This window comes from Astyanax mexicanus, chromosome 5 (genome assembly GCF_023375975.1).
Source record: "Astyanax mexicanus isolate ESR-SI-001 chromosome 5, AstMex3_surface, whole genome shotgun sequence".
NCBI classification, from domain to species: domain Eukaryota; kingdom Metazoa; phylum Chordata; class Actinopteri; order Characiformes; family Acestrorhamphidae; genus Astyanax; species Astyanax mexicanus.
The window spans coordinates 28,268,974-28,289,343 of NC_064412.1; the positions used below are offsets into that span (position 1 = coordinate 28,268,974).

Below are 20,370 nucleotides of genomic sequence, written 5' to 3' on the forward strand. Positions count from 1 at the left end.
CCTGCCTCTCTCTTTCTTTTTTTTTTCTCACTCTCGCTTTGTTCTTCCTCTCTCGCTCTCACACACCTATCAAGAACGTATGTAAAAAAATCAAGTACCAGTCTGATTGCAGTCATAACTGCAGGCAATTCATCAAACAGACCATCCTGATTCTCTTAATCTATAGCCAGTAAATATTTTTTTTTAAAACAGATTTTAATTGATTTACGTTTGAATCATTTCATTTGCCCATTCGCCATGACCTACACAATGTAAAGCTGAGCTGATATTTTCAGATTCTTTAACAAAAACGAGAACACTGTGCTTCATTTCTGACAATTCTGATTCTGATTGAAGTCTGCAATGAAATGCAAAGTACAATGTTTAAAAATGTCGAGTTTTATTAAAGCTTGTTTACGTCAGCAGGTCGTGATATACGGATGCAGCCCTGCTGAGAACTTCAGAGAGGAGCCGTCAGACAGGAGCAGCATCTCAGCAGCATTCTTTACTTTGATCCACCCAAACCCAGGCAGGAAGAAGCTGGGATTGGTCAGGATGCTCACAGTGAGCCCACTGATCTCTGATATCAGAACTGTAAAGACTGATATAATGATTTTTTAATTAACAGCTAGTGATATATACTGTACCACAATCAGTCTAGGTGATCTTCAATACAATCTACACTACCCTCTTTAACACACTCTATCTTTTGGGTATAGTACCTCTTGGTGAAAGATCAATGACAGCTAGACACGCTTCTACAATGCACATTAAAAAAAACACTGTGCCCTGTAAACAGGTTTAACAGACAGATCATTGGACTGAAAGAAGCAGAATGGTAATTTCTACCAATTTCCCATCATCTAGGTCATCCATTAGCAATTCACCATCTACCGTATTTTTCGCACTAAGTCACATCGGATTATAGTACACATGGTGCACTGGATTATAAGGTGCAGTATGTGAAACTAGTAAGGAACAGGGGTGGATGTTAATCTACACAGATTTCTCTCCTGAAAACTGTTTATATGGGTGAGTAAAGCGCTTTAATTTACTTACAGTAAGCTTAGATTTCCAGGTTTCCACTAAGGCTAGGTGCAGCAATATCATCATTACCAGCTAACCGCTAGCAGCTAACCGCTAGCGCTAGGCTCGGTTATAGGCTAATGCCACCCAACAGCACTACACTAAGAAACCTTGAGTGTTCAGGTAAGCCAGGGCGATATAAGCTAGTGGTTCGTCCCACATAGCTTGTTTTAACACGACAAACGCGTGTGATATCTGTTGGCAAATGTACCACAGAACGCCATACAGAACCTGTATGCCTCGACGGCCTATCGTATCTCATATTGTGAGTGTATAGGATAAACTAATATTGTAATCTCCTACATATATCAATTTTACATTCACATACAAGTTTCATTTCATACCAAAAACTCTGGACAATTTCTGGATGCATTTTTATTTGGGTCATTTATCTTTCTCCCTTCCCTTTGCTTACGCCCTTTCTTTCTACTAATGTACTCCCCAAACTTCCTCTCTCTTCTATTTGTCTGTATTCTTCTCTAACTGCTTTCACTTCATTCAGTCTGCCCTTCCTCTCCCTCTTTTTCTGCTCTTGTACTCTCTCTTCATTTTGCGTTTTCTCTTGTTACTTTATCTTTGTCTTTTCCTCTCTCTTTCTCTCTCACTGCCTATCAATGTCTTCCATCTTCCAGCATTAATCTTATCTTTCTCTTCCTGAGCAAATTATAACCCACTTAACCACCCACCTCCCCCCTCTCTCTCTTTCTCGATTAGAGCATTAATAGGTCAGAAATTAGTGATTGGGTTCAGACTGCTGATGGAAGCGAGTGTGTATCTAAGTATTAGATCTGATTACAGCAGCTCCAACCAAATCTCTTATCGGGAGGCTGGCGAGTAAAATATTCTGTAGAAAGACACACACACACACACACACACACACACACACACATACACACGCACACAGACACACTCGCAAAAAGACACACTCGCAGGGCAGAGTTCAACTCAATTACACACACACACACGCACAGAGACACACTCGCAAAAAGACACACTCGCAGGGCAGAGTTCAACTCAATTACTGAACTTGTTTTAAACAGTTGAAGCAGGAGAATAGACTCCATTCTCTCTCTCTCCTTCCCTCCCTCTCTCCCTCTCTCTCTCTTTCTCTCTCTCAACCTGTCGCTCTCTCGCCTGTCATGCCCTTAAGTGTTATTGATGAGTGGAGAAACACACCGCTGCCTTCTCTTTTCTCCTTTATGCCTCTTTCCCTCCCTCACCATCTGACCCCTGATCCTATAAAAACAGAGTTCTGAGGTTTAACTTGAGATAAAGAGAGAGAGAGAGAGAGAGAGAGAGAAAGAGAGAGAATATACAGCTAGAGAGAGAGCGAGATAGGGTGAGAGTAAAGGGGAGCACAAAAGAGAAGCAGAAAAAACAGTATGAAAAAGCAAGGGAAGAAAAGGTTTAAAGAAGAAGGAAAACAAGGAGAAAGAGAAAGGAGAAGGAATAAAAGGGGAAGATGATGAAGAGGAGGGCTGAGGAACAGGAGAAAAAGAAGAGAAGATGATGAAGAGGAGGACTGAAGAGGACAAGAAAAAATAAAAGAAGATGAAGAGGAAAGCTGAGGAAGAGGAGAAAAGAGAAAAGAGAAAGAGGAAGAAGGCTAAAGATAAGTGGAAAGAAGAAGAGAAGAGGAGAGCTAAAGGGGAGGAGAAACAAGAAGAGGAGGAGATGAAGTGATGGGCTTAAGAAGAGGTGAAGAAGGAGGAGAAGAGAACAGGAGAACAAACAGGTGGACAAACAGAAGAAAAGGAGAAACTGCTGTAGGCTGAATAAACATAGATAAACATTTGATAAAAATACAAGTGAGTACTAGTGAGTGTGTGTGTGTGTGTGTGTGTTTGTGTTACACACCTCCAGCTCCTGCTCTCTCTGCAGAGCAAACTGTTTGAAGGATTTGACGATGATGCCGGCATTGGAGCAGTCATACACAAAGATAGAGGGACTGCCCATCCACGTCTGCAGGTCATAGATAGAGAGAGGGATATACTGCGTATAGTTCTACAGGAGAGAGAAAGAGAAAGAGAGAAAAACATTGGAATATTCAATTATTCAAGTTTTTGGGGGGAAGAACAAGACGTTTTACATTAATATATACACAATACAATAAAAGAAAAATACAAAAACATTTCTACACAAAACAGCAAAAATAAAAATTTCTAAGAAACTTTCTAAGAACAAATTTTACACTATCTATTGATTGTTTTACATACATACACACAATGCACTCAATTTCTTCAAACCCTTTACATTTTTCACATTTTATGTTGTGGTCCTTGTCATAAAATAAGCCAAATTGTGTTTTCCCATCAGCCTGAAAAAAAAAAAAGTAAAAAAAAAAAAAAAAAATTCAGAATGATTTTTTTTTATTATTTAAATTTTTTTACAACAATTTTTTTTCCCTTAAAGACCCTGGCACGTTTTTTAATGGATTTTGTACTATTTCCAATTATTGACTGGACCTGAAGTTGTAAAAAATAGCAAAAATAAAGGAGAAAAAAGGGGGTGTTGTAAAACTTTGTAATGATTTAACTCAATTTTTATCCCAACCAAAGAGCGCAGATCTGAGATCAGATGTGTGTGTGTGTGTGTATATACCTTATTAAAGACCCATATCTCCCCATTGACTGTAGGTCGGGGAACCCCGTGTCCATTGTAGTGGAAAAGCACGCGCTCTTCTTTAGCATTTCTCCGCAGAGACGTACACAGCTTCTTCACCTCGTCCACTGTGGGGTCCAGACTCTGCTTATAGCGCGCCTAGTGGACAGAAAGAGAAAGCGCAGGTCAGAACGAGCTTGAGGATATACCTGTATGTTCTTACATAAGAACTTCACAATTAGAGATTACACAGAGCTACATTGACAGATAGACAGATAGACTTTCGAGTTTTTAAACATGGAGGGGTCCTGGAGGTCCTGGCAAAGACCTGCAAATTAACCCTCAGGACCTCCTGAAAGCCTCAAAATCTAATTTCTGTAAGTGGCTCGTAGTGCTGGTGAAGATCCATTCACATGCTTCACACTGAGAGAGAGGCATGGTGGTGCGCTGCAGAGTGTGTACAGGGTGAGCGTGTTCCTGAAGCACTTAGAGAGGAAATGAGCTTCAGTGAAGCAGCCTCATTCAGCCGTAATGGACACACGGAGGCAGCAGGAAGGGTTTAAAAACATCCGGCCTGCGATAAATCACACACCTTTACCAGCTCAAGGGTTCCAGTAAGTGTTCAACCATTCATTCATTCACTTATTCATTCACTCACTTACACATGTTCCTTTACAGATCCAGATAATTAAAGTCTTTTTACTGAAAATGTGGCACTGAATGGTTAATAAATGAAAGAGGATATTGTGCATGCCTCCATGATATTACTAATAATAAAGGATACTACAGATTTCAAAAAGGGGTTTTTTTGAACATGGAGGCAAGCTTTGGTATCAGGCATCCGGTATCAGGCAGCCTGACAGAATGATGTTTGAACCAGAGGATTCTCTATCTTTTTATTTATAAATGCAGTTCTGGAAAAAAATAAGAAACCACTTCAGTTTCTGAATCAGTTTCTTTGATTTTGCTTTTTATAGGTATATATTTACGTAAAATTAACATTGTTGTTTTATTCTATAAACTACGGACAACATTTCTCCCAAATTCCAAATAAAAATATAGTCATTTAGAGCATTTATTTGCAGAAAATGAGAAATGGCTGAAATAAAAAAAAAAGATCCAGAGCTTTTAGACTTCAAATAATACAAAAAAAGAGTAATTTAAGAGTTCAGAAATCAATATTTGGTGGAATAACCCTGGTTTTTTAAATCACAGTTTTCATGCATTTTTGCATGTTCTCCTCCACCAGTCTTACACACTGCTTTTGGATAACTTTGTCACTCCAGGTGAAAACATTCAACCATTTCAGTTTGGTTTGATGGCTTGTGATTAAGGGTGGGCGATATGGCCCTAAAATAATATCACGACGTTTCATGGCATTTTTGCGATAACGATATTCTTGACGATATAACAAAACACTGAATTACAAAAGAAATTCAAGAATACAATCCTACAACAAAATAAAATTTTATTTTATCATTATACACGATATGATATGGTACACCCCTAACTGAGATATTTAAAAAAAAAAAATAAAAATTGATCAGTTTTTTAACAGAAATCAATGATCCAGAGTGTCATGTTACTAATAATGCAGTCCATATATCTCCATATATATCCAGGATTAAAGTAAAATAAACGATACTGGACAAATATAATCTCTAGTAGACATATAATGATAAATAAAACATTGTGAATTTTTCTTTTGATAAAAACAGCAAAAAAACGTAGTACCCTGATGTGTTAATTAGTGGTGGGTGATGTGGCATGATATTTTAGGGTATAATATACGATACCATAAGGCACACCCCTACTTGTGATCATCCATCTTCCGACTTAGTCCGCTGGACCACCTGAAGACTGCTAGAAGATTTCAAGCTGGATTACTCACTGACGGTTGGCAGCAGGCTAAGGGCAGTACACTGGTTAGACAGATTAAGTTTTTTTATGTTTGGAATTAAATGTGTATCAAGTTTGTAGGTTATTCTGAATCTGTGTTTTAAGCCTAGAATACTAACATGTAGCTGCACACAGACATCACCAGGCTTCAAAAACAGAAATCCGGTGAACCAGTAACAGGACCACGGATGACCAAGATTTACTGATTTTCATGAAAGCGCCACCTTACAACTTATTGGACTTTAGAAAAAGTGGTAAGTGTTTCTTCTTCCATTCGCTGTTTTGCTAAATCAGGACATCAACGTTTCGTAACAATTAATTTCTATTGCTATTAAGTGTCAATTGCCAATGCGCTAAACTCAAAACATTACACGTATATGTCTATCAATCAATCAATCTTTATTTTAACCCTGAAGTATACATATGTGCTAAGAACTGCTCAGTGCAGGAGTGGAAAATAGTCATCACACACTCCGAGGTCTTGTGGAGTCCATGGCCTTCAGCAATTGTTTCAATAAAACTGTGTGTCAGAAATCATTCAAGAATGAGTGGAGGTGTGAGGAGGCGTGAGCACTATGAGGGACCTTGATGTTCACTAATCTAGATCAGTACCTGGCAGAAGGCCTTAGAAATGGAGGAGAGGAAGAAGGGATGAGTCAGAGGCATGATACAGGTGGCGGAAAGGAAACTGGAAAGTGAGAAAATGGAGAAAATGTAGCGGAAGAATTAGATTTTATTTCCCTTCGTCCTTTCCTCTCTCTCCATCACTTCCTCTCTCAGTCATGCAGACCCATCTGTTCAATGCTACAAAGTCAACAGCAGCAGCAGGTTCATCTTTATCTCTCCCTCTTTCTCAAACACACAAACACACACACAGTCTTGCCTACATATTAAACTTTAGTTCACATACACAACTTGTAGAATATATAGACTTTACAATATCTAATATGTACCATATGGATTATATAGTATTTATATGCAATGTGTCAGACACTGCCCACAGGATGATGTCCACAAGACACTGCTGGCTGGAAATTTCTGATTAGTTGCACCATCCTCAGGCCTCTACACGAATTCGGATATTTTTAAAAACAAGGTTTTTGTCTCCATTCTTTTAAAAATATCCCCGTCCACACAGAAACGCCCTACCACTCAAAAACACTGAAATGAACAGGGATTCTCCAGACATTCAGAGGTTTTCTCGTCACTCCTCAGCAACAACTACTTCATTTTTAAAATTGTCCAACCAGGTGCTTGTTTGTCCAGGCTTGGACCAGAATCTCTGTTCACGGTAAGCTGTGTACGTCCAGACAGGAGGATCGGAAAAAAACTGCACACAGCGCATTTTGGTACCTTCACTGTGTTAGGTAATGTGAGAGTAACATTAAAATAAGCTGTAAACATGTTATTAATCTGCAAAGTGCAGAGAGAACAGAACCAATTCAGTTGCTGTCCATGTTTCAGGCTCATTCTGAACAGGCTAAGCCAATGTAAACAAAAAGCAGACATGCGCAGACGTGACGTCATCGTTTTCAGAAAGCACACTGCCCCGCTGGTAAGCAGAGTTTTCAAAAATCTCCACCTTGGAAGGCATTTTCGAAAAGTTGGAAAAAAAATGTCAGATTTGTGTGGATGGGGCCTCAGTCCAGCAGTGGCACTGAGATGTTAAAAACTCCAGCAGCACTGCCGTATCTGATCCATTTAAACCAGCATAACATACACAAACATCCACCATCATCATGACAGTGTCATTGTTGTAGTAAGAATGACCCACTACCCAAGTAATAGATGCTCTGTGGAGGTCCTTTAGGGTCCTGGCCATTGTAGAAAAGGGTAAAGGGAGGATAAAGTATGTAGAGAAACAGAAGGACTGTGTTCTGTAATTATAGAACCACACAGTGGCCATATATGCTTAGTGGAGCTGATAAGAGAGTATACAGCTCTGAACTGCTTGAATTTTATCCAAAAGCAGCGTGCAAGACTGGTGGAGGAGAACATGCCAAAATGCATGAAAACTGTGATAAAAAAAAAAGGTTTATTCCACCTGTAGCACACGTTTAATTAACACCGTAGCTACGTCAACTTAGTTTCAATAGATTTATCACAATGGCATTTACTAAGGGGAAAGTATCCCATAGATTTGGCCTGTTTAATCTCAGGGAATGGACCAGTATAAATCTTGCTCTAGGTACGTTAAGGAAGGCTTGGACAGAATTTGCAACAGGACACAGTGTACAGGGTAAAAATTAACAATTTAGATTTATTAACAAATTATTTGTTGTTACTGTGTAAGTGTAGGTGTATTTGGTAAAATAAACAAATAAAATGTTTTAGAGTAGCAGAAGGGGGGTATGAAAATAAGAAAAATAGTTCAATGGGGCTCTGATCAGTCAAAAATAGAAAATAAACAATTAAGGAAAAAAACACAAAATGGCCAGTTTCAGTAATACAAAGGAAAAATAATAAATATCAAGGTGTTCTTTTAGTCACAGTGTTTGAGTTTAAACGATGTTCTGTCAGGCTTCCTCTTCTTTTCCCTTTGTGTGTGTAATTTTGTCCCAAAGTGTGTGAAATGTGTATTTAGATCTTCACTACCCGGGTAGACTAGTGATTGTGTGCGTGTGTATCAAGTGCTTGGCTCCTCTTATCTGTGGTCTGACTCTCTCTCTCTCTCTCTCTCTCTCTCTCTCTCAGCGGTGCAGTTTGCGTGCTCACGCTGCAGACGTCACTCGCACAGTATTCTGGGACATGTAGTCTTGGGTTGGCTCGCCATCTTGGACTCAAAAAGTTCGCGCGTTTTTCCCATCAATTAAAACAACCGAAGTTTCTCCACAAAATAGAACAGACAGACAAGGGTTTATCCAACTTGTGGCTCATATACACCAACAGAACAGAAACAAAGTATTTTAGGTCTCTTTTAGAAGATTTAACAGCGTTTTTAACTGAAAATCAGCACCCGAAAATGGCGACTCAGCACCTGCTCTAAACACACTCACCCTGGGAGAGTACAAGGTGGAGAGTGAAGGTAGGAGGGTGGGGAGAGGGGAAAGAGAGAAAGGTGGGAGGGCTTGGCTGACTACAGAATGGCTCAGCTACAGGATGATTATTTTAACAGGGTTACACACCAAATATTGATTTCTAAACTCTTAAAATGTTATGAATATGAACTTGTTTTCTTTGCATTATTTGAGGACTGAAAGCTCTGCATCTTTCAGCCATTTCTCATTTTCTTCAAATAAATGCTCTAAATGACAATATTTTTAGCTGGAATTTGGGAGAAATGTTGTCTGTAGTTTATAGAATAAAACAACAATGTTCATTTTACTCAAACATATACCTTTAAATAGCAAAATCAGAAAAACTGATTTAGAAACTGAAGTGGTCTCTTAATTTTTTCCAGAGCAATATATATGTAATATATGCAAAGAGGGAGAACTTGAAAAATAAAAAGCACCTGCTTCTGAATAGAAGCTGCGTGTACTGCAGGTGACAGGGAGCTGAATGAGATTAGGCTGAGCAGTGAGTTTAAATGGGCCTGATATGGAGCTCTTATTAAATCAGCTGAAAGCCAATCAGCAGTGTGCTGCTGTTCTCGGGGTCCGGGTGTGGAACCTGTTATTTGAGCAGAGAGGATGGGCTGATAATTGTATCAGCCTCAGCAGAGTGTACAGGAGTGCTTGTGTGTGAGTATGAGTGTGTGTGTGCATGTATGTGTGTATGTATGTGTGTATAGCTTAAAATAAAGTTCTAAGACTCCGAAAACTCACACACTTCAGTATGTTCAGTACTTCTCTATCAAAGCAATACCTCACGTGGAGCAATACATTTACACTGGAGCTACAAAGCTAATGTAGCTAATGCATAGCTAATATATTAAAAATACATTCCAGTTAGCATGGTGCTAACTGTATGCTGCACAAATCAATGCACATTGCATCTCTTTAATCTCTTTTATTTCTGCATGCATTTTCTACAGCATGGTAGGGGTGGGTCCTTCGATTCAATGCAATCTAAATGATCCAATATCGATTAATATAAACCCGAGATCGATCTTTAACCCGGTCCTTAGTCATGCCAGCAACAACAAACTCGCTCTCCATCTGTGTTTCTATTGACAGCTTTAAGAAGACACAGCATAGAAATATGATTCAAACAGTTCCTGAATCAGTAGAGTCTGACCTTTCCACTGCATCCAATCATTAGACAGAACAAGACTCACATATCATTACCCTATTGTTTGCATTATAAGGCGCACCAGATTATAAGGTGCACTATCAATAAACGTCTATTTTCTAGTCTTTTTCCATACACAAGGCACACTGGATTATTAGGCCCATTATGTGACACTAGTAAGGAACAGGGGTGTTGCCAAGTTTTCCTTCTAATTCACCTGTAAGGCTAAGCTAAGTAAATAAACCTGTAATTTCCAAGTCAAACTATTTGTCTCCATGCTTCTGTTTATTTTCAGTAAGCTCAGTTTTCCAGATTTCCACTGGGTGCAGCAGCATCGGTAATGGCAGCTAACCACCAGAAGCTAGCAGCTAATTCCAGCCGACAGTGCAATTCCGATGAACCCTGAGTGTTCCAAGTAAGCCAGGGTGATATTAGCTAGTGGTTTGTCCCACATAGTTTGTTTTAGCATTGTAAACACACAGGCTACAGTCTGATATACTCAACTCTGAATGGCAAAAGAGCTAGCTGCGGTTAGTGGGTCATGCTAATGCTGCTCTGGCAGTGGTTGCCGGCATTACTACAGGTCAATAATACTTACCTATGAATGACAAAAGAGCTAGCACTTAACACGATTAGCTGCTAATGCTAATGCTGCTCCAGCAGTGGTAGCCGGGGTTAGCAGCAGGCTACAGGCTCATAAGACTCACCTCTGAACAGCAGAAAAGCTAGCACTTAGCAGCCTAAGTGGCATATTCATATATATGTATGTACATATGTACATATATTTACTTACAATTTAATTTCACAATATTTTAATGTATTGTTTTTATTTTCCACTTTCAGGATCAGCTTATCTCTTCAAAATCTATATCACATGAGACCTAATTAGTGAGAGAGCTAAGAATTTAAGAAGATATGCAAAATTTGAGAAAATGCCCTGGGACCCCTAAGGGTGATAACTGCAAATGTTTCCCCCCAAATACTGACTTATATTTAAGTAATGCTAGGTTGTTAATTATTGTACATTAGTTCTATGGAAATCTTGTTTCATATCCAAACAAAATTTGTATCTGTTGCTGAAATATCCTTAAATGAATAGATATCAAATCTAACTGAAATCAGAAATCAAACAAAATCGTGAATTCAACCTTGTGAATCAGATTCGAACCGGACATGAAAAACATGCAGAGTTTTACAAAATGACACATATTAGACTCTTAGTGAATTGTAAACTGGACATTGGAATTGTAGCAGCATAACAGCATGTAACAATGTAAGAATTCGCAGTCTACAATAACGCTTATTATTACCTCACATACAGTACAGATCAGCCAGTGTCACAGTAAGCTAAGCATCCTTCAATGTTCATTCATTTTAGATGAGGGTTATGCAACTGGAGAAGGTTACATGCAACATCACGCAACATTCTCAGGACATCAGAAATAACACTGGACAGCCTTTCTGCACTGAAACTGAAGTCCGTTCTAAACTAAAGAGCAGGAATTTAGTCTCATAACTACAAGCTGTAACTTAGTTATGACAGGTAATGTGAAGATTTACTACTGCTGTAAGCAGGGCTGTCCCTTTAGATTATAATAGTAATTATTTTAATATACTGTGATGATTATTCAAGCTCTTAATTTGTTTGTTTAAAGCCAAAGAACATGGTTGGGTCGGACAATGAAACTAAAACACCTGTCATTTTAGTGTGGGAGAAGAGAGAATCTTCATTAACTGCACATTACACCAGTAAGAGAAGAGTGTAAAGGTTTAATTAGCAGGGTAAGAGCACACAACATTATGGGTGACATACCAGAGTTCAAAAGAGGATAAATTGTTGGTGCACATCTTGCTGTTGCATCTGTGACCAAGACAGCAAGTCTTTATGATATATCAAGAGCCACGGTATCCAGGGTAATGCCAGCATACCATCAAGAAGGACCAACCACATCCAACAGGATTAACTGTGGACGCTGTAAGAGGAAGCTGTCTGAAAGGGATGTTCGGGTGCTAACCCGGATTGTATCCAAAAAAACATAAAACCACAGCTGCCCAAATCACGGCAAAATTCAGTTTGCACCTCAACTCTCCTGTTTCCACCAGAACTGTCCATTGGGACAATAAATTACTGTGGTCTAAAACCAGGTGTTTCAGTTTCATTGTCCAACCCCTGTAATTAGTCATGATTTAACACTAGCGCTATTTCTATAATATTTTGACACTGGCTTTTTTTCTATTTTCTTATTGTGTAGTTTATTCTTAATAAATCACCTCAAACATGTTTACAGTTTGTTCCAACAAGATCCAAAAAATGGAATCTCTTATGGTGATAAATAAGTTAAATAAATACAAATAATTGTCGTTTTTTTTGTATTTTTTGGTTACAATTTAGGAAAAGGTATCGAAAAAAGTACTTAAAAAAATTTTAAACGTTACCCGGCCTTAGTCATCTTGGTGCCAAATACTACCGTGGAATCCATGTCTTAAAGGGTCAAAGCTGTTTTGATGGCACAAGGGGGACCTATGTTTACCTAAGCAATCATAAAAATTCTGGCCAATGTGCAACAAACAGATCATAGCTAAATTAAACAGAAAGCAACATCTAACCTCAGGTTAAAAATAGCCCAGACCCACACAGTGAAACCATCTCTCTGCTCCTAAAGCCCTCCTGAAGCTGCAGCTCAGCTGGGCTCAAGGGGGCTCCTGTGTCACAAAAGAGCAAATTTAGTAAGCGGAAAGCTAACTGTGGAGAGGCGGATCATATTTCGGCACATTCCGGCTCCTGGCTACTCATCGACAAGGAGGCAAGAGGGACAGGAAGACCGGGAGAGACAGGAGAACGTCTGGCCTCAGTTACGGTCAGAGCGGAGGCAGAGCAATTACACTGTGGAAACCCTGAGCAATTTACTGCACAGTCCATCACCACTGTCCTCTTAAAACTCCGGCCATACTTCCCAACATCTTCAGCTCACTGCTGCATGAACTCTTAACCTGCCTTATAACTACACTACGCTATTATATGAGTGCTGTCCACATTAACCATTAATCTGGAAACTTTAACACAAATTAATCCAAAAGGCTTTAGTCTCCACCCACCAAGAGCTGAGTGTCTGTAGTCTGCCTTTTATCTTTAATTGGTGGATTCTGCCTATTTTTTGTGAAACTGACCAATGGACACTCACTGAAAGGAAGGAAATCACTAAGGACACACCCATCACATCAGGAACCCGTCAAGCTGGAAAATACAGGGAAATGCCTGCCTTACAAAACTGAACATTTGACTCTTTGACATTTGACTGAATATTTGAGTCCTCCTGGTAGATATTTATCGTTTTTCACATCCGGATATCCACAAATAATATACATAATTTTATATCCAAACAAGGTTCTTGCATCATTTTAACATTTTAACATTTGACATTAGCTAGCTCTCCGCTAACGTTAGTTATCTCCCAGATAACGATAGCTAGCTTTCCGCTAACCTTAGTTCTATCCGTGTTAACGTAGCTAGCTTGCGGTAATGTTAGTATATTCGCTACTGCATCACAAACGATAATATGTTCGCTAGCTCGCCACTAATGTTAGCTAGCTCTCTGTTAACCTTAGTTCTCTCCCCAGGAATGTTAGCTAGTTCTCCGTTAACCTTAGTTCTTTCCCAGGTAATGTTAGCTAGCTCTTCGCTAACCTTAGTTCTCTCCCTGGTAAGGTAGCTAGCTCACTGATAGTGTTAGTATGCTTGTTATCGCACCACAAACAATAATATGTTAGCTAGCTCAACACTTATGTTAGCTAGCTCTCCGTTAATCTTAGCTCTCTCCCCGGTAACAGAGCTAGCTCGCGGGTAATGTTAGTATGATTGCTATCGCACCACAAACGATAATATGTTAGCTAGCTCACTGCTTATATTAGCTAGCTCTCCGTTAACCTTAGTTCTCTCCCTGGTAACGTTGTGTAGTTTTCTGCTAACTTTGGTATGTTAGCTAGCTTGCCGCTAATGTTAGCTAGCTCACCGCTAACCTTAGTTCTCTCCCTGGATTAGATGTTTACGGTGAGCCACTGTGATTTCCCACCGGCATTAAATGCCCTGTCTGAAAATGTGATGCCTACAGCAAATTTACAGTAAAGTTAAGACAATTTAAGACCTTAGTTATATCACGCACCACTAATCAGCAGTAATCAGATTATGAAGTGCATGAAAACCCTCTCACTGAGAAAGAGGACTTGTTCCAACACTTCCATTCATCTCTAAGGTATTGCCTGGAGCTCCATCACCCCAGAGAGAACCTCCCACAGTTCAATGCTGGGGGCTTCATCATTCCTTTACTGCCCTTCAAATTGGGCAAGGTGACCATGGGCTCATGTGCTGCTGTGCCAATAAAATTTCCATTAAGATTTTCTATAAATATAACCTTTCCTCAATGTCCCACTGCAGCCCCACATGCAATAATTCACCCAAACCACAATAACTGCATTGTAAGGAACCGCAAGACGAGATGGCTGATGTTCATGTTCTTGGAAAACCACCCCAACTGTTTTAGCACTGCTTCTGTGAAGCCAACATATAAGACAGCAATTCCAAAACACCCAGATAGACCATCTCTTCTGAGAGACAGAGAGTGGGGATAAGGATCAGTAGAGGGATCAAGACAAGGCCAAGCAGAAAGACAGATAAAAGACAAAAAAAAGACAGGCCGGAGAGAGTTCCCTTTCTCTGTGCAGGGCTCACTCATCCTCTTCCGCTAGGCACCGTGGAATTCTGCAGAAAAGACAAAGCTCACTCAAGTCATTTCTGTGGAACGGAAGAGGGCTGTGTTACCCAGAAGGCGCCAAGCCTGGCTGACCTCCACGGCAATTAAAAGTATAGTGATGAAAGAAAAAGCCGATGGAGACCAGGCAGCGATAGAGTGGGCAGTGTGTATCCTACCTTGTCAGGGTCAGGGCACAGTAAGGCCTCAATTAAACAGAGGGAATAAAACCCCGCCAATCCAACAGGACAGTTACTAGCTGGCCTGCTGTTGTAACAACATGTCTTTTCATAAAACCTGTAATTAGACTGACCTCATTTATACTCACAAAAAATACTAATTTAAAAAGAGCACTTGTATTTTAAAAAATCCACTTTCAAATTTTTCAAAACTGGCCCTGATATTCGGCCTCATGATGGCAATGAACAGCTCAGACAAGTTCAATAAAACGTAAATCTTTCATAGTTGTCGAATTTTAATCTTTAATAAAACTCAAACAAGCTTCTTTCTATTGTTCTCTTAAAATTACACTACCAATCATCAACACATGCATCCAACAATAAAGCCTTCAGTGCCCAAGCCTCCAAATCCTCCACTATCCAATGATTTATGCTCTTAAGCCTAAACTTTAATGGTCTTATTCCCTATCATCCAAAGGCCAAGTCTCCAAATTCTACACCTTAAAAATTCCCAATTGTCCAAAACCCAAGACTCCAATCCTCCACCTTTTAACACCTAAGCCTACCCTGGAAAATACAAGCCTCCAAAGAGCACGTCTTCAATAATCCACCTTCAAACATCCAAAAAAAAATCCTTAAAGGCAAGCATAGTCCAGGCAAGTCCAGGCCTCCAAAATTCATTCTTCAAACACCCAAGCCTCCAAAGACCAGGCCTCCAATCCTCTTCCTTCTAAAACCTAATGCACCAAAGCCCAGGCTCCAAATGACAAGCCTTTCACCCTCCACCTTTGAATACCCAATCCTCTTAAAAGCCAAGCCTCCAACAGACAAGCCTTTCACCCTCCACCTTTAAAAGTCAAATCATCCAAAAAGCCAAGGCTCCAACAGAAAAGCCTTTCACCCTCCATCTTTAAATCCCCAATGCTCTTAAAAGCCAAGCCTCCAGACAAGCCTTTCACCCTCCACCTTTAAAAGTCAAATCATCCAAAAAGCCAAGGCTCCAACAGAAAAGCCTTTCACCCTCCATCTTTAAATCCCCAATGCTCCAAAAAGCCAAGCCTCCAACAGACAAGCCTTTCACCCTCCACCTTTAAAAGTCAAATCATCCAAAAAGCCAAGGCTCCAACAGAAAAGCCTTTCACCCTCCATCTTTAAATCCCCAATGCTCCAAAAAGCCAAGCCTCCAACAGACAAGCCTTTCACCCTCCACCTTTAAAAGTCAAATCATCCAAAAAGCCAAGGCTCCAACAGAAAAGCCTTTCACCCTCCATCTTTAAATCCCCAATGCTCCAAAAAGCCAAGCCTCCAACAGACAAGCCTTTCACCCTCCACCTTTTAATGCCCACTCCTCCAAAAAGCCAAGCATCCAACAGACAATCTTTTACCCTCCATTGTTAAATGCCCAATCCTCTAAAAATCCAAGCCTCCAACAAAGAAGCCTCTCACCCTCCACCTTTACATGCCCAATCTTCCAAAAAGCCAAGCCCCAACAGACAAGTCTCTCATCCTCCATCTTTAAATGCACACTCCTCCAAAGTACAAGCCTCCAATCCTTATTCTACAAACACTGTTTTCTAATGCTCAAAACGTCAAAGACCCAGCCTTCAATCCTCTACCTTCAAACATCAAATAATTCTCAGAGCCAAGCCTCCGAACTTTATCGCTTTAAAACCCCATCTGCTGACACCCAAGCCTCTAAAACCAAGACTCCATTTCTCCATCTTCAAACAAACCTCCAGGGCACAAGCTTTACATTGATGCATGTGTGGTCAAGCATTCAGAGTTGGTAGTTATGTAACGACTTAAAGTTAAGCGTGTGTGTGTGTGTGTGTGTGTGTGTGTGTGTGTGTGTGTGTGTGAGAGAGAGAGTGAAAGCAACAGACTGGAGTAAGATGCAGAACCACGTCACCTTTCTCCTGCTGTGAAACACTCTTAGTTAGCAGAACGGCTTCTCAGCCCACACACACACACACACACACACACACACACACACACACACACACACACACACACACACACACACCTTTGTCTCCATCCATTCATACATGTCTCTTCTCTATATTTCATTATTTGAACACACACAAATCTAAACAGAACACTTCAATTTCGATTCAATTTTACACAAGACACTCAGAAGTGTGTGTGTGTATGTGTATGTATGTGTGTACACAGCAGCAGGACAATGTGCCAGTGTGTGTGAGTTATGTAAAAGCCTGGAGACAGAACAGGACTGGTGATGGCCGGGTGTGAGGAGATGAGTGGTCAGTAGGAGACACACACACACACACACTAGCACACACACACACACACCATCTTACTGACTAACCCGCACACATTCCCACTCTCAGTCTCCATTTACACATGGCATTCCCTACTAAGAAGATCTGACAGCAAAAAGGGTTTTTAATAAAGTGGCCAGTAAGTAGAAGCATATGGTAGGTGTTTCTAATAAAGTGGCCAGTGAGTGGAAGCATACGGACTGTGTTTCTAATAAAGTGGCCAGTGAGTGGAAGCATACGGACTGTGTGTCTAATAAAGTGGCCAGTAAGTAGAAGCATATGGTAGGTGTTTCTAATAAAGTGGCCAGTCTGTAGAAGCATAAGGAATGTGTTTCTAATAAAGTGGCCAGTGAGTGGAAGCATACGGACTGTGTGTCTAATAAAGTGGCCAGTGAGTGGAAGCATACGGACTGTGTGTCTAATAAAGTGGCCAGTAAGTAGAAGCATATGGTAGGTGTTTCTAATAAAGTGGCCAGTCTGTAGAAGCATAAGGAATGTGTTTCTAATAAAGTGGCCAGTGAGTGGAAGAATAAGGTAGCTGTTTCTAATAAAGTGTCCAGTCTGTAGAAGCATATATAATATGTGTTTCTAATAAAGTGGCCAGTGAGTGTAAGCATAAGGAATGTGTTTCTAATAAAGTGGCCAGTGAGTGGAAGCATAAGGAATGTGTTTCTAATAAAGTGGCCAGTCTGTAGAAAAATAAAGAATGTGTTTCTAATAAAGTGTCCAGTGAGTGGAAGCATAAGGAATGTGTTTCTAATAAAGTGGCCAGTGAGTGGAAGAATAAGGAATGTGTTTCTAATAAAGTGTCCAGTGAGTGGAAGAATAAGGTAGCTGTTTCTAATAAAGTGTCCAGTCTGTAGAAGCATATATAATATGTGTTTCTAATAAAGTGGCCAGTGAGTGTAAGCATAAGGAATGTGTTTCTAATAAAGTGGCCAGTCTGCGGAAAATAAAGAATGTGTTTCTGATAAAGTGGCCAGTGAGTGTAAGCATAAGGAATGTGTTTCTAATAAAGAGACCAGTCTGTAGAAGCATATAGAATATGTGTTTCCAGTAAATTGGCCAGTGAGTGGACGCATAAGGTAGGGTGTTAATAATAAAGTGACCAGTGAGGTAAAGCATAAGAATGGGTTTCTAATAAAGTGGCCAGCAAGTGTAAGCATAAGGTAGGTGTTTCTAATAAAGTGGCCAGTGAGTGGAAGCATAAGGTGGGTGTTTCTAATAAAGTGAGCAGGAATTGAAAGCACAAGGTATATGTTTTCTAATATCGTTGCCATTGAGTGGAGATAAGATACGGGTTTTAAGAAACGTGCCTATTAGTGATACACCACAAGTTCACACTCTTTTATGTCTGTTTCTCACATTATCTGTCTCCTTTGCATATTCTTCACACATACTCACACACAAATCACAGCATGTGGAGTTTGTCAGAGAATTACATAATCCTCCAGCAGGACGGCTGGTCATTTGTGCTGCGTGTGTGTGTGTGTGTGTGTGTGCTATCTCTGCCAGTGATGAAGTGATGAATCCTACACAAGCACCAAGTATTAAAAGCTTACATGTATGACCAGAATAACATGTTTTAACATGTTATAACACACTAAACCTTTTTTAATTAAGTGATACTATATAAAATAAAATAAAAAATCACCTGCTGCTCAAAATTCTGCACAATGGGAATATGCCCTCTAACAATTCTAAAACACAGTTTTTAACAGCAGTATACACACCAGTAATAACACTGTGCAGCAACAGACAGCAGCGCTCAAGGACTCTGAGCCTCTGTGTCACCACACGCCACACAGTACTTTTCATTACCACATTCAATTAAAAATAATTGCACAAAGACATCAGTATGACATAAAAAATAAAAAAAATCAGCAAATTTTTCATTTTGGAAAACAATTAACGCTAAAATCAGGGCTAACACTCTGCAACTCTTACTGTTGAGTTTGGCTAAAAGTTACTTGCTAAGCCATCCTCCACTACAGATACACAGAGTACAACTGCTTCTACAGAACTACAACTATCCTGAGTACTAATGATAAAAAACTGTGTATGAGAGAGAAGTCTTAGTTACCGTGCATCAGTGGGTTATCGACGACTTCAATAAAAACACTGGAAATCTAATCTACTCCAAAAAAACAACAACAACAAATACACAGTTTTAGGAGAGATGTGTGTAGATTAACACTGACTTTAACATTTATTTATTTATTTATTTATTTATTTATTATTACAGTTTTGGTTCCTCAGGCTCCCCATCAGCAAGACCTACTGTAACAAGTTACCGTATTTTTCGGACTATAAGGCGCACCGTATTATAAGACGCACTATCAAAGAACGCCTATTTTCTGCTATTTTTCCATACATAGGGCGCATCGCATTATAAGGCGCGTTAAGTGACACTAGAAAGGGTGCCTATATCAAAGTGAACAGGGGTGGCGCCATGTTTCCCTTCCCCCACCGGGGATGGTCGCTTGCCGGTGGAGCATCTCAGTATATATAAATCTAGCTCTTTCAAAGTCAAACGAGTGCTGGATATTAATCTACACAGATTCCTCTCCTGAAAACTGTTTATTTGGGTGAGTAACGTGCTTCAGTTTATTTACAGTAAGCTTAGATTTCCAGATGTCCACTAAGGATTGCTGCACCAGCGTTAGCATAGCTATCCGCTAGCACGCTAGCTAGTCACCTAAACTAGTAAAGTTAACCCAAACTTAAACGACAGCGTTACACTGAGTAATCCTGCGTGTTCTGGTAAGACAGTGAGATATTAGCTAGCGATTCGTCCCCCGTAGCTTGTTTTAACACTGTAAACAAGCAGATTACAGGCTGATAAAACTCACCTCTGAGAGAGTTAGCGCTTAGCATCTAGCTAATGCTAGCCAGGCAAAGCAGCACAGACTTACAGGCCGATAACTCACCTCTGAACGGTGAACGCTTAGCGATTAGCATCTAACTCTAATAATACTGCTCCAGCAGTATTAAAAGTGCTAAATTTAGAAAATACTGATCTCTGAACAGTGAAAAAGCTAGCTAGCTAAGCGGTTAGCATCTAGCTAATGCTATTGCTGCTCTGCACGGAGTGTGTGTTTACTGCTCCTTACACCTGACGGGTAAAATTTAGATAATACTGATCTCTGAACAGTGAATAAGCTAGCTAATGCTATTTGCTGCTCCAGCCTCGGAGCTGCACGGCTCTGGACTCTGTATAGCACTGAAACTCTGTATAACGCTGCACGGAGTGTGTGTTTACTGCTCCTTACAACCTGACGAGTAAAATTTAGATAATACTGATCTCAGTGAATAAGCTAGCTAGCTTAGCGGTTAGCATCTAGCTAATGCTATTGCTGCTCAGCCTCGGAGCTGCACGGCTCTGGACTCTGTATAGCACTGAAACTCTCTATAACGCTGCACGGAGTG

General features: G+C 40.1%; 1 protein-coding gene across 10 annotated transcripts in view; it reads right to left on the bottom strand.

Moving 5' to 3' along the window:
* rptor (regulatory associated protein of MTOR, complex 1) overlaps positions 1-20,370 on the bottom strand; it is a 207,349-nt gene that overhangs the window by 115,952 nt on the left and 71,027 nt on the right. For all 10 annotated transcript variants that reach the window (XM_049479593.1, XM_049479592.1, XM_049479589.1 and 7 more), the window contains exons 5-6: positions 3,667-3,825; positions 2,923-3,069 (exon numbers count right to left, since the gene is read on the bottom strand). In XM_049479593.1, coding sequence (XP_049335550.1) covers positions 2,923-3,069; positions 3,667-3,825 — 306 coding nt within the window. The remainder of the gene's footprint in view (positions 1-2,922; positions 3,070-3,666; positions 3,826-20,370) is intronic.